This window comes from Heteronotia binoei, chromosome 10 (assembly GCF_032191835.1).
Source record: "Heteronotia binoei isolate CCM8104 ecotype False Entrance Well chromosome 10, APGP_CSIRO_Hbin_v1, whole genome shotgun sequence".
NCBI lineage: Eukaryota > Metazoa > Chordata > Lepidosauria > Squamata > Gekkonidae > Heteronotia > Heteronotia binoei.
In genome coordinates, this window is record NC_083232.1 from 36,767,272 (window position 1) to 36,793,612 (window position 26,341).

A 26,341-nucleotide genomic window follows, 5' to 3' on the forward strand; every position below is an offset into this window, starting at 1 on the left:
TTCAGAGTCTATGTTTGGTTATGAATTGTGCATGTCCAAATACGTAATGAAAGACATCTTAAAATATTGTTTATTGCAAATGTTTTCCACTAGACAATAAGGACGATGTCTGTTTTCCACAAAATCAAACTAAGACCAGAGGTTGAAGAATATCTGCAGGCCGTATTTAAAAACGATGAGGTATATGTTAAAAGTGCTATACAGAATGATTGTTTTTCTTGATTCAGTTTCTTTCATGTATTCTATGCTTGATTTAAAACATTCCGGAACTGCAGACATTCATAACAAGATAGTGAATGTTTATTTGGCTTCTAACTCTTCCCACCCTCAGATCCTGATGGAGAATAATTATTTATAAATGGGAATCTGTGCTATTCAGAGGAGGGAATCCCTCCACCCATTGCAGCTGATTTTTACATAAGGCTCAGTGGTGAGGGAGACTTATGTGGGAATTCCATAGCAGTTCCAAGGCTCACCATCCATCTTTAGCCAAGTGGGGACAGCAGTGGTTCATGGGAGCTGCTCCAAATGCAGAGTGGCTCCCTGTGTCTTCTGCAATCATGGCCAGGCCCAGAGTCTCTTCCAGAGTGCTCCACTGGGGTGGCCAGGTCCAGAGCAGCTTCTGAAATGCTCTTCCGTGGCAGGCAGGATCATAGTGGCAACCAGAGTGCTTTGCTGAGGCAGCCAGTTCCAGAGATGCACCCAGAGTGCTCTACTGTGGCAGTTTGACCCAGAGCTTCTCCTTGTATTTGCTGCTGCCATGGCCAGGCAAGGAGCCACTCCTTTGATTTACCACCACCAGGAAAGAAGCCAGTCCTGGCATCCTCCACCATGGAGGCTGGGCCCAGACTGGTTCCCTTCAGCAGCCACTTCCAGTTCCAGTGGTAGATGTGTTGTCTGCAGATACATAGACAATGTTTTTATATTTGGGGGGCAATTTAACCCTCTCGGTATATTTTTTGTTGGATTTGGGATTTTTCTGGAAATCTGTGGAATCCCCCAAGCTTGCAGAAAAATCTCTTTAGCATCTGTGTGGTCATGGTCCATGGAGTTAGATATCCGCAGATGGGGGCCACATGTTGCTAATGGTATATAGAAAAGTGGAGCCTGTGAGACTCACTTGGGGAAATCCTGTCTCCCCTCACACTTTCTCGCCAGAGCCCGTGCAGCCCCTGGCCTGCCAACTTTCCTGCCGCTTTCCAGCTCACTCGTAGCCTGGAGCAACTCTAGACAAGCCAACTGAGGCTTCCTTCCTTCCCTCCCCACCCTCGGCAGCTTGCCTGGAGCGGCTTCAGGCAGGCTCACTGCCTGCCTCCCCCACCTGTCACTCTCTGCGGCTTGCTAAGAACAGCTCCAGGTGAGCCAGCAGAGGCTTCCCTGCCCCCCTCCCCACCTGGAGCTGCTCAGAGTGGGCTCTCTAAGACTCCCCCCCCCCCCCCGACTTACCACTTAGGCCATGGCTCATGAACTGTTTAAAACAGATTACTTGGATGCTATCTGATTTTCAGCACTCATAGGCAAAGTTCTAAGGACACTTTGTTGGAAATAAGGCCCATTGAATAACATGGAATGTACTCTTGAGTAAACTTGCTGAGGATTGGACCCACGATTTCATCCTGATAAGTTTTCTTAGGACTGCAGCCTTACTAGTCATTGATCTGTATACATAAGCTTTTGGAGATAAACGGATATCCCCATTGAAGTTTTAGGTTTAACTGAATTGTAATTTGAGTTAAATCTGGCTCTGGAATGGCAACATAATCATGGCATAGTATTTCTAAACAAATGTATTTTGTTTGTGTGCTTTTGTTTTAAGCTCATCTCTAGTGTGGGTCCCCTGGAAGTTGAGAGGAAATATGAGCGTCTGTTAAATAATTTGTCTCACCCACCAGCTTTCACAACTGTTCGAGTGAACACTCACTTGGCATCTGTGGAACACATAAGAAGCCTACTCTCTGAAGAGATCAGCAAGGTCTGTGTAATCCCTCCGTCTGTCTTTCAATCAGTTAAACCACTGGCCATATAATTCTAGATCTGTCGACACCAGGGGACCTAGAAGAGTTTAACTCTAGCATTGCACTGTAAATCAGGGGTATTATGTGAATAACAAGTAAAAGAACTTCTAAAATGAAAAAGTGGATGATAATGAAAAGTTGGTGTAGAGCAAAAATAAGAATTTACAACTGAAATCTGGAGTAACAAACTTTCTAGTGCAAGTAGTCCTAAAAAGGGCTCTAATGGTTCTTTTTCTGTGCATTTGAACTGCCTGAACACGTCACATTAACTTTCTTCTGAATCCAGTCCAGAATGAAGATGTAAAGCTGAAACCTTTTTCTGTGATTCTAACATGATAAAGTGAACTGGCCATTAGCAATATACATTAGGATTTTGGCTGTCTTGCATTTGCTATATTCTGAGCGTAAATAAAGGGGTTTTTTTGAGCAGGAACACACAGAAACACAGTTCCGGTTGGCTGGCATCAGGGTTTGTGGCCTATTATGCAAATGAGTTCCTGCTGGGCTTTTTCAGCAAAAAATCCCTGATCCCAAATAAAAGCTTAAATGTATTATGAACAATAAAATGCTTCTAATGTTTTAGATTCCTTTTTAATTATTTATTTGAGTTTTGTCTAGACCTTCCTAATGATGAAAAATCAAATGTTTCTAATACTACAGGCTATTTATAATTAAATTATGCACATTTCTCTCTTTTAACTTGTAGCAATATAAAGGTTTCAGTGTTCCTCTTCTTCAGCATCCAAAACTTCCTGACATTTTACTTATTCCTATTATTGGACCCAGGTTGGTCGTTTTCAGTATTTTAATGTTATAAATGTTAGGTATTATATTTAATCTTCAGTAACTCAAATGATAATTCACCATAATAACATACCTACCCGTAGAGTTTACTTTCCTTTAAATGCTGTGTGTTTTTATTTTGTTTTTAAAAGCGTGCCTTAGTTTTACAAGACTCCCTTTCAGATGTCAAATATACAACTCACGAGTGAGACAGAGAGAATGTACAACTATTTTTTTGCTTAAAAGCAGCAGTGGCCACAAAGATCAAACCAAGGAAGTACAGTGGAAGCAAAACGGGTGGGCAGCAATGGCAGAAGTGGCTGAATGGGATGGCACAGCGGAGTGGATGGTGCAGAGAGATGGGTGCAGTTACTGTTCAACTCAGATGAGCTAGTGAGCTGCAAATTGCACAGCCCTATGTATCATATTTATTGTGTATCCTGACCTCATGAATGTCATTCAACTTTCATCCAAGCATTACTAGATTTCCTTCATTAAATGTTTCTTCCCTCCCCCCAGAAAGGATCTGCAAGAATTGACAAACCAGGTAATTGTTGGTTCCCAGTGTGGGAATGCAGTGCTTCGAGGAGCGCATGTGTATGCCCCTGGAATTATATCCACGTCAAAGTGTAAGAATTTTTCCTTATCTTTCTGTAGGATTTCAGGGGGGGAAATACTTAATTGAAAGATACTGTCTCTTTGGATATTCACCTTTTGTATGTATGTCTCTTTTTTTTACTGCTGTAACAGGCTTTACTGAGATTTACTTGTTAGAATTTCCAACATCTTTTTTAGGCTGCTTTTTTGTTTGCTGCATTATTGCAAACAAAAGGATCAAGTCTATATGATAGCTCTGAGACAAACAAAGCTCTTCTGTTTCACTCCAAATGGGGGAAACAGAGGATGTGTCTGTTTTGTGTAGTCAGCCAGGCAACGCTTCCTATGTTTCTCTGCTGTGTTGGCAGATTATTTTTTAACCATGTGTTCTCCTCAGTGGGGACCCAAAGTGGTTTACCTTGTTCTTTCCTCCATTTATCCTCAAAATGATCCTGTAAGGCAAGTTAGGATAAAAATATGTGACTGGCCCAAGGTCACCCTGCTGGCTTCCATGGGACAATGAAGATTAGAACTGAGGTCTCCTGGATGCTAGGCTAGCCTTCAAACCACTACATCACTGTGGCCCTCCTAATCTTTTCAGCACTGTGTGGCAAGTCTTTTGCCCCACATCTGAATAGTTATGCAATTACTTTCTGTGGGATGCGCATTTGGATGGCTTTCTGAATGCCCATTGACATTCTTCTCCAAGTAGTCAGCTATGTATGTCTCAGTAGTGAAGGGAAGGGTATAAATCCAATCTCCTTCTCCTCCTCCTTCTTCTCCTTCTCCTGAAAAACCCTTGAAAGAGTTGACAGCTGCTTGGTCCTTACAATTCAGACAGTTGTGAGAAGCCATGCCTCAGATTAGGAAGATGTAAATGGTAAAAGTCTTAAGAATTCTCATTAAGGAATATATTTTATAACAAAGGAAATGATTTTGTTCTGTGTATTTGAAAGAAAGGCAGACATAAGTTCCTGCTGCTTTTCCATTTCCACTCCAGCTCTTCTAATATAAGCCTCTTTGTATTAAAGTGTGTCTTTTATAGATTGAACATTGGGATTTTTTTACTTTATTGGAAGACTGAGATGTACTTTTTTATTTTAAAGACATAGGAAATGCTGCCAAGTGTGCATGTGGAATAGCCATGTTCCAGAGCTAGTCCTGACCTGAAATATTTTCTTGCAAGTACATAGGGCTGGAGTGCATGTCCTAGCAGATGTCTCTAATGATTTGACCATTGTTCTTGTGCCAAGTAAAATATAATTGGAAATGTTCTGTCTTTTCTCTCCCCAGTGATGAAAGCTGGTGATGTGGTTTCTGTATACTCTGATATTGAAGGGAAATGTAAAAGAGGAGCCAAAGAATTTCTGGGGACCAAAGTTTTCCTTGGAAATGGGATTTCTGAAGTGGGACGCAATGACATTTTTAATTCTAATGGCCCATTGAAGTAAGTAAAAATGATAAATTATTGAATGGTTTATTTCATTTGTATTCCACTTTTTTCTGCAGTGGACCCCAAAACAGTTTACATGATTCTTCTTCTTCTTCTTCTTTTATACTCACAACCGTATGAGGTAGATTAGGTGAGAGTGTCAGACTGGCCTAGGATTGGAGAATATGTACTCTTTTTATTTTAAAAAAAGACACGAACGCAAACCTTTATACTGTTTTGTGCCATTTTTGAGGCATATGTGAAAGTTCAGAAGAGAATGATCACAGGTTAAAATTAAAGTCAGTTTTTGAATGGATAGCCTGTTTTGAGGAATTTGAAGAACATTGTCAGATATAGTAGATTCAGCAGGCTGGACCCTGTGATCCATTCACACAAGGCTCATGGCTCTTTCTTATGTTCTCTCCCTCCAGCATTCACTTCTGACACTGGTTCATTCTCAGGGTTACAGAACACACACACAAATCAAAGGGGTGCAGTGAATAAGGGGGATGGGATAAAAGCAGCTTTTCCTCTCTGCTGCAAGTGCCAGATCCCCCGACACAAGAGGCATAGGAGAGACTTTGCCCTCTTACCCCCCCCCCCAAGGTTCATAGCTAGAAATTTTTCTAATTATAATCATAAATATAAAATTAGGATTAATTACAAGTGCATATTATGTGGTGGTACTGATAGCATGTCACATTGAATGTCACATTAAAGTAAATCTAAAGTAAATAAATAAATAAAAATTCTTTTTAAAGAATGTTAGAATAAGGACATTTTGCAATAGTATAACATAATTCCAGAAATGTAGACACAGTTTTTAACATTGAGTTTTGTTCCTTTCAGAGGATTGGGAATAAAAATGATAGAGCCAATCTACCTTAGTCCTTCATTTGATAATGTGCTATCCAGCTACATATTTTTGCAGGTAAGCAATTATTAAGTATGACTGTAGTTTTCTAGAATTAAGCTGCAGTCCTATTTTTTGAAAGTAATTCCCATTGAATGCTGTACAATGTACTTTTGAGTACAGATGCTTAAGTATAGGTCAGTCCCTAAAAAAGTATTGGAACTTTCCAATAAATGTGTCTTATAGTCCAAACCTGACTGTAAGAATTTTATATTTGACTTGCGTAGGTGACAACAGCTCTTGCTAGGTGAGAATGCTCCTGGTTCATCTTTTATGAAACATAATGTTGTTTTCTATACACAAGGTATTCAAGGAAACAGTGAAAAACATGCTTGTGTATTTTCTGCATATGCGCATACATATGGTGCCACAGTTACTTGCATTCTTCATAAATGGCGGCATACATGGGACATGGCTTCTGCTTTCTCCTATGTAGGTGTAGTATTCACATAGGAACATAATATGTATCAGCCTTTACTGTCAACTCTTTAATATTACAGAATATTAATATTTCTCTTTAACATCATAGTAAATAAATAAGCAAAGTCCTATACTAGGTTTAGCTATTAGTAAAATACTTATTTATTGGTTCTTTTTTATGTTTGCAGTTGGCACGATTTTTAAAATAAAACATGTTGGCTATAGTTCTGTTTAAATTGCTGAACAATGACCAAGTCCCATTGGTCGAAATTGGTTTGAATCCAGACTGGCTGGGTGCACTAGTTTGTCGATTGAATTAGCAGATCAGTCTTGTTTGGTCTTACATAGCAAAGTAATTTGGGCTTCCTAAACAAAAATTCTAATTACCTGTGCTTTCCAGTAAGTGAGGCAATATAACAAGCTTTAATTTGATTTTGTAAAGTGAGACATGTTTGTAATTTACACTAGGTTTCATTTATAGTAAAAAGTGTTTGTTTTGATTTAATTTATTTTGTTGATGACAAATTCTTTAAAACAGGGGTGCCCAATGGTAGCTCTCCAGATGTTTTTTTGCCTACAACTCCCATCAGCCCCAGCCAGCATGGCCAATCACTGGGACTGATGGGAGTTGTAGGCAAAAAACATCTGGAGAGCTACTGTTGGCCACCCCTGCTTTAAAAGATGAAGAAAAAGTCACTCTGGAAATTTTATGTTTTTTAAAAAAAAGAAAAGAAAAGTTGCTCTTCCACAGCCTCCCTCCATATATTCATTATTTCTTTGTTTTCTTTTAGCTGTGGAACAGCTCCTTCTCCAAAAGTAATATTGATTGTAGTGGTCACACTTTAAATATAAGATTATTAGTATTTTTTATTACAGCCTTGTACTGGGATTGAGATACGAAATTTTCCAGAGCTATGTATGCTTGTTTCTTACTTGTAGTGTTAGCTGATAACCTGCATAAATGAGTAAGCCATCATTGATCGCTATAGACAGCATTTCCAAGTCTCCTAGTCAGCTCATACACATGAAACTCCATGTTTCAGTGAAGTATTTACATTTATTTAAATGAGAGCATCAAGTGATGCTCTCATGTGAATAGTTCATTGTGTAACATTTTCCATTGGGCAGCTTTAGCATACATGTACATATGAACATATGAAGCTGCCTTATACTGAATCAGACCCTTGGTCCATCAAAGTCAGTATTGTCTGCTCAGACTGGCAGTGGCTCTCCAGGGTCTCAAGCTGAGATTTTTCACACCTATTTGCCTGGACCCTTTTTAGTTGAAGATGCCGAGGATTGAACCTGGGACCTTCTGCTTACGAAGCAGATGCTCTACCACTGAGCCACTGTCCCTCCCAATGTAGGAGTGTGCTGATGAAAAACAAATATCATGTGACTATTTGAGAAGTGGGAGCAAAAATATATTGATGCTCACTGTTCTGCTAATGTTTCATACCATTGATTTAACGTTTTCACCACAATCAATGTTAGATAATATGTATTGCTTTATAAATGACTTTCAGTGTTTCTGTGTATATGTTCTAAGGGAAAATTAATATAGGTATCTCTTATCTCTAATATACTTTATTTTCAGCATGGCCGAATCTGTAGATACTTACATTAAGAGACTGGAGCCATGGACAGACAAGACAGATTTTTCTACAAATCTGAAAACAGCCAAAGTTTACAAAAAAATCTGAAAGCTAAAGGGGTCGGGTTAACCTACAAATAATAGAAGCAGCACCTCTAGCTTTAAAAATGAAGGCTCTCAGTGGCCATTGGTGGTCAATCATGCTGTATTGCCAGCCTTCCAGCTTTGGTTTCTGTCAAAAAAAAGGCAGGGCTGGGACCAGGGCCGTTTCTAGAGCTCTTTTGGAGGGAGGATTCATTGGAGCCAAGCACACCAGCAACCATCAGGCTTCTTGCTTTCACACATCTTGCATAACTAACCTAGAGCTCGCTGCTTGCTACTGTTCAACAGCAACCATACCACAAAAGCCAGTGTGGTGCAGTGGTTAGAGTTTCAGACCAGGAGACCTAGGTTTGTTTCACCACTGTGCCATGGGAGCTTACTGGATGACTTTGGGCCAGTTGTCAGCCTTTCTTAACTCACAGGGTTGTTGTGAGGATAAAATGGAGAAGAGACTGATTTAAGCTGCTTTGAGTCCCCACTGTGAAGAAAGACAGACTATAAATGACAGACTATATAGACAGACTATACAGCTGAAGATGGGGGGCAGACAAAATGTGTTTGTGGGTGGAAAGGAGAGAAAGAATCAGGGAAAGGTGAGGATATGGGGGTTGCCAGGAGGTGGGAAAGAAGTAGTGTGGGTAAGGGTATTTAAGGGGAAAATTAGGTGCCCTTCACAAATTTGTGCTGGTCTTTCCAATGTACCTGACCCTGGCCCAGCAGCCAGTATTACCCAACTAGGCCATAGTTTTCTGAGTAGAGGCTGCCAGGGGGAGGGAAGGATGGCAAGCTGAAGGCTGTAGGACAGGTAAATGTAAGGTGGCTGTTGAGTGGGAGGGAAGCAGAATAAAGGGAGAGGCTATAGGGGCTTTCAGGGGCAACACAAAAGTGGCAGCTTTGGAGGTGGGCAGCTTTGGAGTCTCTGCTGCCCACTACCACCACTGCAGACATTGGTGCTAGGGCAGCAGTGGAGACAGGAAGTGTCAAGAAATTGGTTCCTTTATGCAGCTTCTTGTTCAAATTTCAAACAGTGGTACAGTCTGAGGCCTAGTAGAAGATGAAGTTTCTTTCTCTGAAACGTAGCAACCTGCTTGTAGCTTCAAAGACTCAGATAAGAGAAATGGGAGGTAATGAGGCTGCAAGTCACACCATTAGGCCTGGTAGCTTCAAGAACATGAGAATCTTGGAGGGTGTATTCCATCTTAGTGCCTGAGCTCATGGGTGGAATACAATGTTTGTTTAGTTTAGGGGCATCAAACTCATTTGTTATGAGGGCCAGATCTGACATAAACGAGACCTTGTTGGGCTGGGCCATGTTGGGCCGGGCCGTATGTGTACCTATTTAAGATTAAGTAGCAGAGATACAAACTTTTTATAGGACACAGACAAACACAATTAAAGATTTTTAAAAAAAACTTAAAATAAAACATGCTTAAAATATTAGCACTCGTTGGTCTTAAAGGTGCTTTCTTTGTATTTCTCCCATGGGATCCAGGGAACTGGGCAAAGGAAACTCTGGCTCTCAACCAATGGAGAAAATAGAGGTTTTGCTCTGTAGCAAGAGAGATGGAGAAGAAAGCAGACGAGAGCCAGTTGCTCAGGGGCCTTATTTGGCCCCTGGGCTGCGTGTTTGACACCCCTGGTTTAGTTGAACCCACCACAGCTGCAGGGTGTCCAGGTTAATTGGGAAACCCCTCTGATTGCTCAGCTCACCTGCTTAACCACAGTCTTGATGGTTAAGTTACATCACTTTGATTAGCTAATTAGAATCAGGTCAAAGCAGGTCTTTAGGTATACAGTAAAAGTTTTTCATTCTAGTTTTGTCCTTTGTTCGGCTTTCATTTGACTTTGGGACACTTGTTTTGTATGGGTCTTATTGACTGGAAACCTTGTCTTGGCTGTTGAAGTTTGGGACCTTATTGGGCTCAGTCCTCTTTTGATAACTTCTGGATCTTGAACCAATGTGTGTAAATGTTCTTAGTTACACTTAAAGCTTTGTAATTTTTATACTCACTGCTCATGGCTCTTTTATTGACTATTTCTGCACAATTTCAAAATAAATCACTTATATTTTTGTGGAGTTCAGTGTGAATCCAGTACTTTCACACTCATTATCTACAACTACCAGATTAATTGTTTTGTGAAATTTCCCTTGTAAGTGTCCTACCTTCCAATGGTGTCTTTCTTGTATTTTAGCTCCAGGAGGGCCTGAGACTTTGTCTCTTGGTTTCTAACTATCTGGATAGTAGAAAAGGGCTGGTGGTGACACTATGCTGGGGTGTGAGGACTCACACGTCTACCTTTTTGGTTTTGGTTTTGCTTGACCTGCCCCCTTTCAAGGGATCCTGGGTTGTGGCCAGTTGACAGGAAGAAGCTTCTGCTGTCTCACCACCAAAATGGCCACTGAGGTGGCAGCAATGGAGATGGGCAAAAGCCCACTTCCACTGGGCCATCAGCTGTTAAACCAGCAGTGCTGGAAGTGGATGGATGGTGAAAGAGAGGGGCCTCTACACACCACTGTCTCCCATCTGTTACTGGATCCAGATTCATGGTCTCATTTATAGTAAGGAACAAATTAAACCAAAATGGGGATATTCACATTCAACCATGTACCTTTCAAAATTCTTTATTTCTTAAGCCCTTCTCATCTTTTTCTGCTAGAATTTGCCCTCTTCAGTTGTGAGCTATGTTTTAAATCCTCAGCCAGGCGAGAAAATTTTGGATATGTGTGCAGCTCCTGGGGGGAAAACAACCCATCTTGCAACACTAATGCATGATGAGGTAAGTGAAGTGAACATTTTCTGTCTCAGCAAGGAAAATTTGACCCACGGTTCATTAGCACAGTTTGTTTCACTCATCTGCTGAGCTCCACAGATAATTCATGGTAGCACAACATTAATATTTGAACATAGTGCTTATTTGCTGACTGACTCTGCAGTTTAGCAAAATTATTGAACCAAACATAGATTTTTTTTGAGTTAACTGTCAGAATCAGATTTAGAACAAAATGGTCCAGTTTTGCTAGGCAAGTGGTACATTTTAAAACTACAGATACAACAGGCTTGTGAGGAATATAACACAAATCAATCAATGTTCTTTTTTAGTACATAATCTCAGCTTTTATTTGATTTTTCAGTTCATTTTTCTCAAATCAAAATAACTGAAATGTGACAAAGTATTGTGCTCTGAGATCTTTAAAATAAAAACAATTTTTAATGATGCAATGGTGAGTGCTTGTTGTGTTAGAATGAGTAATCCAGTAGATCGTTCCATTTCTTTTGGAAAGTAAATGAGGTTGGTTCATAAAGAGGGTGTCCTATATTCATCATTTCCAGCAACTTTGGCCAGCATTTTGATTTAACAAGTTGCAGATAACAGGTTTTCTGTGCATATCTTTCTTCAAATTAAATTTCAGCATCCTTGGAGTTTATATCTGGTAGGGTTGCCAGTCCCTGGCTGGGGGCAGGGGATCCCCTGGTTTGGAGCCCCTCCCCTCAATTCAGGGCTATCAGGATCTGGAGGAAATTACCCCTCCAAACAGACAAGAAACTGAAAATAAATGTAATGTGCCTGCATCTCCCCCCAAAGTGATATAGACACATTGGTGACATTGAGGGAGGGGGGCAACATTCAAGTTTTTGATCAAAACTCTATGTTAAGAAGCTAAGACTACCATAGAGTTTTGCCCACAAACTAGAGTGATGTCCCTGACATGCCTACATTAGTTCTGGATGATGTAGACATGTCATGTTTATTTCTGGCTTCTTTCCTCCCTGGTCCTGGTAGGTTACTCCTCCTCCCATTCCCCACCTGCTCATCCGAGGGACCTTGCAACCCTAATATTTAGATATATAGTTGGTATCCCAAGTGAACATGTTGCCACATTAAAATAATTTTGTTTATTTTCTTATATGATGTGCTCACTTCCCTCCCGTAGAGACAGAATTTTCCCTCCATTTTTCTTTCCCTTTCTGACTGAGCAGCCCTTTTTATTTAATGTATTCTTCTTAAACTACTGAAATGGTACACAAAAGGCTTTTTACAGTTAAAAAATAACAAAATATTTTATTCAATGTAGTGGGCAAAAGGTCAGGTGAAATCAGGGGTAAAATGTCTGAGGTAAATCAATAATTAACTCTGAGGTACATCAGTATAAGCACAGATTACAGCTCACATCTTTCAAACAATTGAGAGTTTTTAAAGCTTTTCATAGTCTTTAAGATGAGAGGCTTTTGTTTCAGTGTTTCCTAAGCACTCCAGAATTCTTTATTGAGTTTAACTGTATCTTTTTGTTTCCAGAAGCCAGGGATACACTATCTAGTCCACAAATTCCTTCACTAAACACATTGGTACACTTTCTTGAGTTTTACTGACCTTTCAGGTTTCATCAGGCAGTTTCTAACTAAACCAGACCAGGGATCATTCCACTCTTTGAGCTATCTCCCTTTTTTAACTGGATAGGGAATGTTCAGCTTTTCGTTGTGGAGAAATTACTTACAATAATGAAATCATTCACAAAGTAGAGTCATGACATTTACAAGAAATAACTATTTACTTAATAGTGTTTGTTCATGAATTGTGTTGCTGTTTGTTTCCATCTGTTTGCTTTATTTTAATGGACACATTTTTTTGCTAAGTTAGCATGTCATTATGTCCCATAAACACTGCTGTTTGCCTGTTTAAAAGATGCCACCAGGTTAAAACCAGTTAATGGTGACCCCTCATGAGTTTTTCAAGGCAGATGAGCAGAGGTGGTTGGCCATTGCTTTTCTTTGTGTAGCAGTCCTGGCATTTATTTATTTAAATGCATTTATACCCCACCTTTCTCCCCATGATTCCCCTCTTCTCCATTTTATCCTCACAACAGCCCTGTGAGCTAGGTTAGGCTGAGAAAGGAGATTTGAACCTGGGTCTTCCAGATACTCATCTGACGCTCTTAACCACTATGTTGCACTTCTTGGTGATTTCCCGGCCACGTACTAACCATGGCTGACCCTGCTTAGGTTCACATTGCATATGAAGGGCTTTAAACACTGAAAAGCTATAAAATGCTAATTATCGTAGACATGGCAGGTATCATGACAGATTTTGCACCTCACCATTTTTATAGATTGGTTTTTAATATAGCCTTAATGTAGTGTAGATCTGTTTTAATGTTTGTTTTTATTCAGTTGTTTGGTATTGTTGTTATATGGTTCTTACCCACCTTGCATCCTGAGGCTCACAGGTTAAAGCAGATGCATAAATATTTTAAATAAATGAAATGATTGAACGTTTGTCCCATGCTCTATGATCTGTGTCCAAACATCTCATACAGAGCAATAGCCATAGTAAAATGGGACTGTATCAAAGAGTTTATCTCACAGTGTTGGTACTTTGTAGTTGTACCCTCATCATTACTTGAAATGGTATATGTGACCTGGACAGTTTACTAAAGAATTTAGTACGCAAGATTTTTAGTAAGAACTTATCATTTTGAAATCATTTATACTTTTTGATTTTCACTGTATTTTTCAGGGGGAAGTAATTGCCATAGACAAGATAGCAGATAAAGTCAAGAAGATTAGTCAAAATGCTGCATTGCTGAAGCTGAATTGTATTAAAACATTTTGTTATGATAGTACTAAGACACTTGCTACTGGCCAGACAGAATGTGAGAAAGGTAATATGGTTTTCTTCTTCTTTTTATTGGTTACATTTTCAAAAGGGAACAATGACGAGACTACTTTATTAATGCAGTTAACTCTGCCAGTTTTTATAAAAATCTTTGAAACCTGAAAAAATGTTTGTGAAACATCTATACTGTATATATCCTTTTTTAAAAAAAATATCCATTCATCAGTAATATGTGTGTAAAACCATAGCCTGTCTTTCTGTATCATAATCCTACCTTTATTTATTGCCATATAGTGAACAGGTGCATTTTTCCAAAAGGTGCCCTGCCTTTTCTGCACTATTTCAATACAATTGGTAGGTACACAGAAAACCTTTTGGGCTCTCCCTTTAATGCCCTTGTTCTTTACCATATATTTTTCACTTTTACAAATACATAATTTATAAATGGCTGGTGTTCACTGCATCTGACACCAGCGGCAATTGGTGTGTGCTACATTTCTTGGTTGCATGTATACCAGCACTTAAATCAAGTCTTCACTTGGCATCAGTAGAAAGGTTTGATGGAACGTTTGCTTCCTTTGTCTAAACATAATGGTAACTTGCCAGCACTTACTAAAGAATTTGAAATCCAGGCAAGTACGATTGCCTTTGGAGTTGGTGATGAATTGCATATGATCAATACCAAGACTGGAATGTTTAAACATACTGTTCACTAGACAGTTTAAGCATATTGTTCTGTTAAGCTTCCACACAGTAAAAAGAGAAAGAACATGTATGTTCATTTTTTAAAATGTTTGTGTGTGAAACAAAAATTGGCTGCAGTTCCTGCCAGGTTGACTTTTGTTTTTCCAGGCGGGCCTCCATTTTTACAAGAGACATTTGATCGAATACTTCTTGATGCTCCCTGTAGTGGGATGGGGCAGAGGCCAAATATGGCTTATTCCTGGTCTTTAAAGGAAGTGACTTCTTATCAGCCCTTGCAGCGGAAGCTCCTCAGAGTGGTATGTGTTAATTATTTAAAAAACAGCCTAAAGAATGCTGCAGACTTGTAGCTTCACCTTTGAAAAACTGAGACCTAGCCGCTTCCTTCATCAAATTTCAGCTGCTGTTATTAGATTGGAAGTTAGTTGGCAGAGAATTCTTAAGCACTCCTATACACACACACAAGTACAATGCATCTTTGGAGCACCCTTTGCTCTGCCTCATCTTGGTGCGATGAACTGAAACGAAAACTGCAGTTTCAGCAGCCCCTAAACAAGTCTCTGCTATGAGGCTGGTACCACTATCCAGTGATTGCACTGGAATTCTTTATGGAGGTTCCTGAGCTCAGCAATGATCCACTCTAAAGATTTCTTTTACAAATATTTCAGTTGTTGGCAAAGTAACTCTTAGCTTTAGCTACACACACAAGTGAGGACACCATGACCACTCACCCTTCATGAATTGGGAACAGGCACGTCAGTCATCTTTTCTATGGCATGCCTACCTTGTGACACCTGTGACGGGCTAGTAGGAGGCAGGAGATGCCTTTTCTTTCTTAATAAAGAGCAGCATTTGAAGTAGGATATAGTTAAGCTACATCTATCTAAAAAGCCAACACATCTTGGAAAAAAGAACATTAAGAAACACTTGTGTCAAAATGTAAAAATTCAGGGGGTTTGTTCCCTCCTGCAATGGGGCTTTGATCTTCTGTGATAGGTTTTGGTCTTTCCTCATGCTTTTTTAGCAGCATGGCTGTCTTTAGTATTTACCCATAAATTTTTGAGAATTGTATGTTTCTGAATCTTTGCCTAAACAAATGTATTTATTTATTTGGATTGCTAGTCTATCCCATCTGTAGGGTTTGGGCATGATACTAGTTAAGAGTACAGAGAACATGGCCCTACTTTCCAAAAAGAACAAAAAATATATATTTATTAAAATTTCTATCTCACCGGAAGTTTAACCATGGCTGCCAAAAGTCAGCTGAGATTACATCAGCAGAATAGGAAGAACCCATTTGGGCTGAATTAGTCCTTCAGCAGATCCAGTGGGAAGATGGCCTGCTGCCCTCTGACTTATCCCAAGACATCTTCCTTTAATCTCATGATGTTCTCAGAGATGTTGGGAATGGCAACAGTCATGATTTATTCAGCTGTTTTCTCGCGTATTGAGCCAGCTGAGCCAGAACCCTTGGGATATTTGTTTAACAAGGGTCAGCTTTAACATGGAGATTCAGGTTTTTCTAAAGAAGATGCAATTACTGTTGCACTTTCGGTGAATATCTGTTGGAAACCAGTCAGATTTCAAAACATCCAAGATGTATGATTTTTCTGTCAGACTGTTTGGTATGGGATAGTGATAGCTTGAATGGTTTGGGATAAACGTTTTCAAGCTGTTTTAATTGTAACACTCCAAAGGAGACGTTGCAACCTCAGGGCTAGTGTTTGCAAACTCCTGGAATGTAATCCTGGTCTACTGAATACATGGAAGTCCTAGAGTTGCCTCTCATGATATAGATGCTTTTACAAAGTAAGACATTAGTGCCTGACACATGGATTGTCCCACATTACGTAGTTTGCATCCATTCTAACATAGGCTGCCCAAGGAATTGTTAGCTGTAGTATGCATTCAGGGCCAGTCTGTGTGGCAAGCTGGTACAACACAAAGGGCTTATTTTATGTGGAACATCCACCATATAAAGGTGACCTCTAACAAACTTCATTTGGGAGTTATCTCTCTTGTGAAGTGGTCTTTCTTCCTAACTAAATGAACGTGATATATTTATGTGCTTCAGAGACTCTTCTGTCCTAGTCTGTATTTTACTTTTGCATATGAAATGCTGATGATCTCAACAGTGTGTTTTGTCGATAGGCAGTACAGCTTCTGAAACCAGGGGGGATCCTGATATACAGTACTTGCACAATTACACTTTCAGAAAATGAGGAGCAAGTTGCTTGGGTGCTGCAGAATTTCCCATGTCTTCAGCTTCAATCACAGGTGAAAATGTGTTCATTTTTAAAATTCATAATGTAGTATGTAAAGGTTATCTTTTCTTTTGCTGAATGACAAGATTATTGACTTAGGAAAAGAAGGAAGAATGAGTTTGATGGGGGGGGGGGGGAAGTGGGGTGTGTCACAGTCCACAGTGCCTTCAACTTGCTGTATTTCTTGGTAGCTGCAGGTATAAAGATCTGATAATGTTTGTTCTTCTTTGCCTTTTATCCATGGAGGGGAAGATGTTGTGGCTCAGTGCTTTGCATGCAGAAGGTCCCAGGTCCAATCTCTGGCATCTCCAATTAAAAGGATCAGTTAGTAATTGATAGGAAAGGCCCTACCTGAGACCCTGGAGAGCTGCCGCCTGTCAGAGTAGACAAATACTAAAAAAGGTATCTGATGAAATGCATTTTGACTCACAGAAGTGTATATCCTGTAAAATATTGTTGGTCTTTAAGGTACTACTGGTCTCAATTTTTGTTCTACTACAGACTAACTGGCTATTAAGGGTGTGACTCAGAAAATATTAGAGATTGCCAATTTTTTTTGGCTCTATTGTACCCTATGGGGACCATTATAGTCCATTATAGGTTATAATGGAGAATTGATCTGGGGGTATCTGGGGCTCTGAGGAGCTGTTTTTTTGAGGTAGAGACACCAGATTTGCAGCATAGCTGCTGGTGCATCTCCTCAGCCCTTCCCAAAAAAGTTTTTAAAAGACTGGACTGGGGGTCCAATTCTGTGGGCTTGAGAAGAAGGTGTTCCATGTTTCCAGTGGGAAGAAGGCATTTAAAGAGACAGTCTGTTTAAATGCCTTCTCCAAGCTGAATCAGTAACCCCCTCAATGATTGGCTAAGAAAATACCCAATAAATACTGATAAGGTATTTATTGGGTATTTTTCCGGCTCAGTTTATGCTGAGCGCTCACCCCTAATGACTACCCACCTAAATACTGAAGAAGGGTTGGTTTTTAGACTCTGCTTTTCACTACCCAAAGGAGTCAGAGCAGCTTAGAATCACCTTCCTCTCCCCATAACAGACACCCTGTGAGGTAGGTGAAGCTGAGAGAGTTCTGCAAGAACTGTGACTGGCCCAAGGTCACCTGGCAGGCTTTATGTTGGAGGAGAGGGGAATCAAACCTGGCTCTTCAGGTTAAAGTCCACTGCTCTTTACCACTACACCACACTGGCTCTATCACTGAGTGTGATAGACAAGTTGTCTGATTCAATATCAAGCAGCTTCATGTATTAACAGTGAGTGACTGTATTATGACTAAAATGATTCTAAAACATTCCTTGTTTTTATATAATTTCATCACCCAGGGGAAGAAAACTGTTGTAATATTTGTAAAGTTCCCATACATCGTTGGTGTGTGTAGGATAATATGCATCACTATGGCAGGAAACACCTCTGAGAAAAAGAATAGCATGGCCATGAGTAGGTTGCAGGCTGCCTTTATGATAAGTCTGTTTTTGCAGGATCATTGCACATGCAGTAGTTGGTATGCAATGTTCTCTCTAAGCTGCAGAGTCTTGTGAGCGAAAATTCTACTTTGTTAGCCATTGGCATTAAAGTTGTGAGCTACTGGCACTAAAGTTGTGAGCTACTGCCTAAATGAGTGTGCTCTGAGGGTTCCCCTTTCTGAGCTAAGACAAAAATGTGTGAGCTGGAGGCTAAAAATCTGTGAGCCAGCTCACGCTAACTCAGCTTAGAGGGAACACTGTTAGTATGTGATGTAGATTTTTGACTATACGTTTTTGTGACGATGCATGTTTCTAGTTCTTGAGGTTAGTAGAGAAAACACTGGATTGGATCCTACCATATATGAGTGGAAGACTTTGATGTTGCAGATCTGTTTGATTTTGAATGTTTTGAAATCCAAAATATTTTAACACCTGGATGTCAGAAGCAGAATAAATTATGCAAAATATATTGATAATGTTCATTCAGTATAGTTTATTCTGGAAAGACAGGTTGCTTACCTGTAACTGTAGATCTTCGAGTGGAACAGCAGACCTCTCCCAACGACTCTGGATCCGAGACCCCTCTGGAGCAAAACAGAGGACACTTCCGGTTCTCGGCTGTGGCAAAGACATCCACCTGAGGATACCCCCAGAGCTGAAACACGGGTTGAAGGAAGCGCCACTGTATCTCCCACTCATGCGGGGGAGCCGCACCCCTGCTAAGAGAGTTTGCTTGCAGGTTGAGCACCCTGGGAGATGCACAGCCTTCACGAAGATGTCGTGGTCCAGGCACTCCGACCACAGTTCCAGTCCCAGCGTGTAGAGCCGTCGAGAAACTGTCCCTCCCTGTCTGTTGATGTAACACAGGGCAGTGGTATTGTCCGTTAGCAGAGCAACAACCTTCCCCGGCGCCATGGGGCGGAAGGATCGAAGAGCAAAATGAACTGCCAGCAGTTCCAGGTAAATTATATGGCAGTGAGTCAATTTCAAAGGCCAAGGGCCCCCCACACACAGAGCATCCATGTGGGCCCCCCAGCCCCATAAAGATGCATCTGTTGTGATCGTCACTGTTGGTACAGGTAGGTGGAAGGGAGCTCCCTGACAAATGTTGTCCTTTGATTTCCATCATTGCAGTGTTTGAAGTGTCACAGGTGGAATTACAAACCTCTTTTGAGGTGAGTCCCTTAACGGTCGAAACTGATGAAGAAACCAAAGTTGTAGGCCTCTCATCATCAGCCCCAGCATCCACTGCAGCTGCTGCGCTGTGCCCCACTTTCGACTCTGCAGAAGTTCGACAAGATTGATAATGTCCATCGCTCTCTGCTGAGGCAGAAAAGCGCGATGAAGGTTCGTATCCAGCAAAGCCCCTATGAACTGAACTGTCCGTGATGGAGTAAGGTGTGATTTCTCCAAATTGACCTGCAGACCCAGGGTGTGAAGAAGACGTAGAGTGGTGGCAATATGTTTTGACAAACTCTCCTTCGACTCTGCCACAAGGAGCCAATTGTTGATGTATAGAAAGACGCCTATCCCTTGAAGCCGGAGGTGGGCTGCCACAATGCTCATCATCTTCGTGAACACGCGAGGTGCAGTGGACAGACCAAAAGGAAGGGCCTTGAACTGGAAGTGTTGAGAACCTACTGTAAACCGAAGGAAACGTCTGAACGCAGGATGGATGCTGACGTGGAAGTAGGCATTCTTGAGGTCCAGCATTGCCATCCAGTCCCCTTGGTTGATGACGGGCAGAATGGTTTGCAGAGTGGACATTCTTAACTTCTGGTACAGAATAAACTTGTTCAGATTCCGAAGGTCCATGATTGGCCTCACCCTCCGTCCCGCTTGGGAACCAGGAAGTAACGAGAGTAGAAGGCTCCCGTCCTGGCCTCCACCAGGACCCATTCTACGGCGTGTTTCTATAGGAGGTTGCTCACCTCCACCAGCAGAGGTGGGGAAGGGGGTGTGGTGATTACCACAGATTGGTTCGGAATCTGAGCAAAATCTATTTTGTAGCCTTCCGTGACGATGGAAAGCGCCCATCTGTCTGTAGAGATGGACTCCCAGGCCGACAGGAATGGGCGGAGGCGGATAGGTGAAGAAGTGGGGATGGTGACGCGTGCTACCAGAAAGTCAAAGGCCCTGCTTTTGAGGGCGAGCGCCCTTGGACTTGCTGGTGGTGTGTGCAGAAGCATAGCAGTTTCTGTTGTTCCCCCTGTATGGGGACCTACTCTCAGGTTGGGCAGAGCGAGGACTCCACTGCTCTTCCGGGGAGAACTTTTGATATGGCTTCTTTGACCAAGGTATGTTCCACTGTTTTGGTTTTGCAGCTCTGGAAGACGCCGGGACACCCAGGTTCCTGGAGGTTTTTATGCTTTTATCCATTTTCTGGAGAGCATTGTCAGTGGTTGAGCTGAAGAGGCCTTCGCCCTCGAAGGGCAGATCTTCAACGAAGGCCCTGGTGTCTTGCTGGAGGGCCGTTGACCTGAGCCAGGAGTGGCGGCGGAGGCAGACAGCAGACGTGATGGTTTTTGCTGAGACGTCCACCATATGATTTGCTGCAGCCAGTTGTTGTTTGGCTACAGCAAAACCTTCCTTCTGCAGCTTCTTTGCAGCAGACCTCTTTTCCTCACTCAGGGAAGACAAGAGGGGGGCAAGTTGTTCCCACACTGAGTATTGGTATCTAGCCATGCATGCAGCATAGTTAGATACCTTTACTCCCAGCGCCCCAGCAGAATAAAACTTCCTCCCAACGTTTTCCTGCTTCTTTCCCTCCTTGTCTGGTGGATAGGAGAGCGTCTTGTGGGCCTTTGACGAGGAGGATACGACCACCGAATTGGGCTTTGGATGCGTGAAGAGAAATTCAGCACCAGCCTCTTGGATGCGGTACATGTGGTCCAACCTTCTTGATGACACAGGTGTAGAAGCAGGCTTCGCCCAGGGCTCCTTCACCACCTTTAAGATGACCTTCATAACGGGCAGGGCAACCGCTGTAGACGTAGCCCGCTGCATGATGTTGAATACGGTGTCGTCTACCATGGGTTGCAGTTGTGTCACTGGGAGAGCGAGGAAGAGTGCCATTCTCTTCACCAGGTCCCCATACGACTTTAGATCCTCCGATGGTGAAATGGGAAGATCCTCAGCTGTATGAGACACTGGCGAAGGTTCCAAAGCCCTGTCCAGATTGTCGATACCAACCTTGGAGACCGACAATGAAGACTCTCTCCTCAAAGAATGTTCCGAGAGCACCGGCGTTGACTTTCTGACGGGTGACCGGATCGACACCGACAACCTAGGCTGGACTTCCTCCACCACCACACCGCGTCTTTTGGGCGGGACAGACATCGATGCCGAGGGACATCGCCTAGAGTGCTGGGAAAGCCTCGACATATGGGATGCCTCGGATTGCTGGTCCCAATCTGCAAACTCACGAGGGGGGTACCATTGGTACGGCGGGTATGGATAGGCTTAGGGAGGCCACTGGCACTGCTCCCACGGTGGAAGCGGTGGGAAGCGGCGAGCTATGGTAGTTGGTTCCAGCTCTCTCTGACCTCTTGCCTGATCCAGCGGTGCCAATGGCTCCAGCGGTGCCGACACCACCTCTGAGAGAGAGTTGCTCTCACTGCGACGCCTCGACCCTGAAGAATGGGAGCGCTGAGTAAGGTCGATCTCTTGCTCCGATGCCAATAGACGCAACTGCTGCGAAGCACTGCCTCTCGACACCGAAGGGCTACAATGTGGGGATGCCAAGATCTTTCTCGGTGGAGCGGTCGACATCGATATTGAAGCGTCAAGAGAAGGGGAAGGAGTGCAGGATGATCTCTTCTTCCGCTTCTCCTTAGATTTCACCTTCTTTGGTGCGGATGATCAGGCCCCCGAGTCATCCCGACGCTTCTTAGCTGGGGTGTCCACTGACCCTTCAGAAGATCGCTTTGTGGAATGCCCGCACTCGACTGGCATTTAGGTCCTGATCGGCGATGTATCGGCCGTTGTGACCATCGGGGCCATGGCCTCTCCCATCGGTACCGACAGGCCCAGTGCCATCTTTTGAGGATGAAATGCCGACTCAACCAACGCAACCGAAAGCCTTGCCGCTCGATTCTTGCGAGTTTGTTTGGAAAAACTCAGGCAGTGCGAGCAAGAATCCACGTGATGTCCCTCGCCCAAACAAAGGAGACAGAGGGAATGGCCGTCAGGGGGGGACAATCTTCTTCCCACAGGAGCGACACCTCTTAAAAAAATCCCAACATCTTTCCCTAGACGCCAAGGAAAAAACCCACCCAGGAAAGTCTCTGAGGAGAAAAACGGGGGGAAACTGGGCCCAGAAGGGCAAGTCCAACATTTTTTTTTTTACAACACTAACTATCTAACAACTAACTAACTGACTAACTACACTAAGAAAATAACAAACAGGCTATATACAACAAGGAAGGCAATCCTAAGATTACTTTACCGACCGGGGACACGAAAGGAGATCCTCTCAGCGCAGCGGTCAGAAAGGAATTGGCAGGATCCTTGCGCTGGCACTGGCAAGCATACGCACTGGAACGCCTGTGCATGCCCATTGGTGCTGAGCACGAAAAAAAATCCCGGACTTTTTAGGTACCGATTCGGGGATCGGCACAGGCGCTCTTTCCCATGAGTGTGAAGCACAGAGACCACAAAGAAGATCAGTCTTATCTTAAATTTTGTAGAAAATCCTCAGAATGAGTTGCTAGGGTTGCAGGTATTCCGACAACTGGCAAATGGTGAGGATGTGCTGGCAATAAAGAGAGGCCTCTGCCAGTGTTAACTGATGATTTCACTTCAGGTGTGTACTGGAAGTGACGTCATAATGTTGCCAAGGGATGCTCTAGTATTTGGACCAAAATCTATACGAGAAGTCATTTTTACTTTAGAGTTTTGCCCAAATACCAGAGCTTCCTGCGTTGTACCAGAAGTGACATTGCTGTCTTACTGGTGACGCCAGCCTAGGCCTGTCTTTGCTACCAGTAAGTCCCCCTGCTGGCCAGCTGATCAGCAGCATTAGGAGGTATCCTGAGATGAGGGGGATTCCCTGCCCTTGGTTGGGGGGCTGGGAAACCAGTGAGTTGCTGTTTTAATGTGAGCAAATATATGAGCAAGGCAAAATTGATCCTACAGGATTGTTGCAGTCCCTGTGTCACAGAATCACACAGAATTTGTAGCCTTTGACATATCATACCTTCTCACAGCAGGATAGGAAAGATAAGGGTATTTATACCTGGTATGTACATACTGAGAATAGGAAGGTCAGAAAAACCTTCTAGAACCTGCATTGGTTGGGCTGGTTGTGATACAAGAAGGCTTTGGGTGCAGTGCTTCCTTTGAGCCTCAGCTTTCCATGTTGTATGAAAGAGATCCAGTGTCCCTCTATTTCAGTATCCTATGTTTTCTAACTCCTTAAAGAATAAGAGGTGACAGTTTATATTAAAAAGGACCTTTGCCATTTTGAAAGTTGCCCTGCTGCAAGAAGTTTACCTGATCTCTCTATTACATTGCATCCATTGGCTCAGCTGTGTGCCTTTTAGCTGCCAAATTACAAGAGAAACTGCAGAAGAGAGGCCTGCGAAACATTTTCCTGTCACTGAGTTCCTGTTTGCCCCCTACAAAAGGGCACTGGGAGGCGCAGATGGAAGTGAAATATGTCTCTGTTGACTTAACTGAGTCTGGGCAGCCTGCTGATCCTGCAGAGAGAGTGGGCTGAGAAACAGCTGTGTTGATGAGCGTCCATGACTCCATTGCCCTTCCCTGTACAGGGTTCAGCAGGCTGTGCTGGTGCTTTGTGGGTTAGCAGCAGTTTGGCAGTTATTAAGTAATGTAAATGTTAATTGTCCCACATGATTGTGTGAGCTGCTCACCAAATCATGACTCAAAAACTATAATATTGTGTAAAGAGTTATATATTTAGAATGCATCAGATAATTGTGTGACTTCGGAAAGTTTTATCAGCTTTATGAGCACTTCATTTTTCCCAGACCTTTGCTGGCAGGGTGGCTAAAGGGATTCATTTTTTTTAATCTTGCAGGATTAAATGGCTGAGGCCGACTCTAAATTGATAGTGGGTTTTGTGTAATTTTTGTAATCATGCTTATATGCCTTTCAGAAGATGCTGGATCTGCTGTTAAAGTGTAGTATGTTGTATTTGAAGTGGTACATCTGCTTTTGGACCAAGCTTCCTTTTTGTTAAATTTTAACTGCACTAAGTGCCAATATAACATTTCTGTTAGGAACAAAAAAAAAGATGCACTAAAAGAATCAGGCGCAAGTCAGGGCCAACATTTACAAAAACTTGACTTAGCAGTAGAGCATATACTTGGTGTGCAGATGATTCCAGGTTCAATCCCTGGCATCTCCTGTTATAGAATTTTAGATATGAAAGTCCTCCATATGAGACCCTGAAGAACCACTGTTAATCAAAGTAGGCAGTACTGACCTAGATGGACCAGTGGTCAGACTCAGCATCAGTCAGCTTCATGTGTCCTTGAATGTCAAATCTGTAAAGCCCATTGCAAGACTGACTAATTTATGCATGTCTGCTACATAGGTGTATCAAATACATGCAAGTTCCTGCTGGATGCAGAAAGGAAAACACTTTTGAAAGTGAATCATTTTTCACTCTTAACCTTTGCTGGTGCTTACTAGTATTGTATGAAGCATCTTCCTTAAAGTGGAAGAAGAAACTCTCTCTACACATTGCCCTGCCATGTCCATGATCTAGATGGAAAGTGCAGCGGCTGGGCTATGGTAGACACAATTCTTTACTGGAGAGCTTTAAAAATACATGGCAGGTGCTTGGTCTCCTGGAATTTGATGTTGGAATGCAGCAGCGCTAAACTGCTAGACTTCAGCATGTGCTGGGATAGCATCCCAAAACATGTTGCTGACTTTCAGCAATTTCAATAAGAATGCCTGAGAAATTTAATGTTTAAAATATTTTTCATCCCTTCCTTACCCAATCTTCCTGTTTTATTTCTTCCTCTTAAGAGGTAGGCAGAAAACCTGCTGTTGATCTCATATGAGGCACAGAGAAAGTACAGACTTTTCCTCCCTGTCTAGAACAGAATCCTTACTTGCCAAATCCCAATTATCAGAAACAGGAACACATGTTCTACAGTTCCCATCTTTTATTGGGGGGAATGCAGCATTGAGTGGCATCCTGTTCTGGGCTGTCATCCAGGATTCATTAGAGATTGGAACGTGGAGTAGTGAGTAAATAGTTCTTTTGCCTTGTTTCCCCTTGAAAGGTGAACATGATTCTTAGCCTCAGTTACTTTGCCAGCTGACATCCCAGGTCCTTGAAAAGCACACCCCCCGACACACACGAGCTTTTCAGTGGAGTAATTGCCTCCTGGCCTTCAGCAGTACGGCCACCCTAGCCTAAACTGAATGTAAATTGTTTATGTTGTATATAAAGAAGTACTGAAGTGCATTCTTAGTGTCAGCTTTCTTCATGCTGCTGCACTTAAGAGACATACGTCCTCTGTGAATCTCTCCATAGACTGTCACTATGTTTATTCCTGCAGTCTGAGATTTTCTAAAAGAAAATATTTCCAAATAGAAGTATACACCAAGGCAAACCTGAGGAGTTTGGGTTTTTACAGCGAAAAGGTATTGTAAAAGGGTGCCCGAAACAGATCAGGGCAGTGACTCTTAAGCATAGGAATAAAAGCTTGCATTCTCAGTTAAATAAGAATGAACTGGAGAGCAATTTAAATAACTTGTTTTATTTTCCCTCTTAAAAGGAGCCCCATGTTGGAGGAGAAGGCATGATGGGAGCTGGGTTGTCACCTGAGCAGTTGAAACAGCTGCAGAGGTTTGATCCATCTGATGCAATCCTGCAGGGAATGGATTTTAATTCATTGCAAGGTTTCAAATATGAAGATATGATCAAATTGGCAAATAAAGATTGCATAGGATTTTTTATTGCTAAATTTATAAAAGTGCAGTGAAAGCTTTACAGCTCAATATAAAAATGCTCTCCTGTTAATAATGGGAGCTTTCTGAACTGCATCTTGTACTGCTGCAATGTTGCCAAGCCAACAGACTGACGACATGGTTGCCATAGCAGCAGTAAAATCTGCCAGCTGTTTCCCCTGGGAGAGATCCACAGGTTGGAGAAACAAGTCTGAGGAAAGGGGCAGTTTCAATCTGGAAGTCTCTGCTTGGTTTTGTATTAGCAGAAGGTCACTGATTCTAGAAAATGGGTCGTTTTGCTCTTTGTTATGATGATTTAGTACCCAAACATTTGCAATCTTGTATAGTATGAAGTGGGCATCTTTTCAAAGAGTATTATATATTGTACAAACTCAGTAATGAAAATATTCTACCATATTCTGTGAAGTCAGCTCTGCTAAATTCTCAAATCAGTGCTTTTAATAGGAAATTTTATATTATTAAAGATAGCGATGCGGAGTGTTA

The 26,341-nt window shown here is 42.1% G+C and overlaps 1 protein-coding gene across 2 annotated transcripts; it reads left to right on the forward strand.

Annotated features, from left to right (window-relative positions):
- The first annotated feature begins 88 nt into the window (after positions 1 to 88).
- NSUN6 (NOP2/Sun RNA methyltransferase 6) lies at positions 89 to 26,341 on the forward strand. Of its 2 annotated transcripts, none has more exons than XM_060248400.1 (11): positions 89 to 180; positions 1,893 to 1,972; positions 2,722 to 2,801; positions 3,318 to 3,427; positions 4,689 to 4,842; positions 5,677 to 5,758; positions 10,515 to 10,634; positions 13,371 to 13,515; positions 14,322 to 14,470; positions 16,323 to 16,448; positions 25,666 to 26,341. In XM_060248400.1, exons 5-11 carry the CDS (start codon positions 4,691 to 4,693, stop codon positions 25,870 to 25,872), a joined length of 981 nt encoding a protein of 326 aa, XP_060104383.1. In that variant the 5' UTR covers positions 89 to 180; positions 1,893 to 1,972; positions 2,722 to 2,801; positions 3,318 to 3,427; positions 4,689 to 4,690; the 3' UTR covers positions 25,873 to 26,341. The 2 variants fall into 2 exon arrangements, with proteins under 2 accessions (XP_060104383.1, XP_060104381.1); XM_060248398.1 differs by having other exon boundaries at positions 95 to 180; positions 1,817 to 1,972.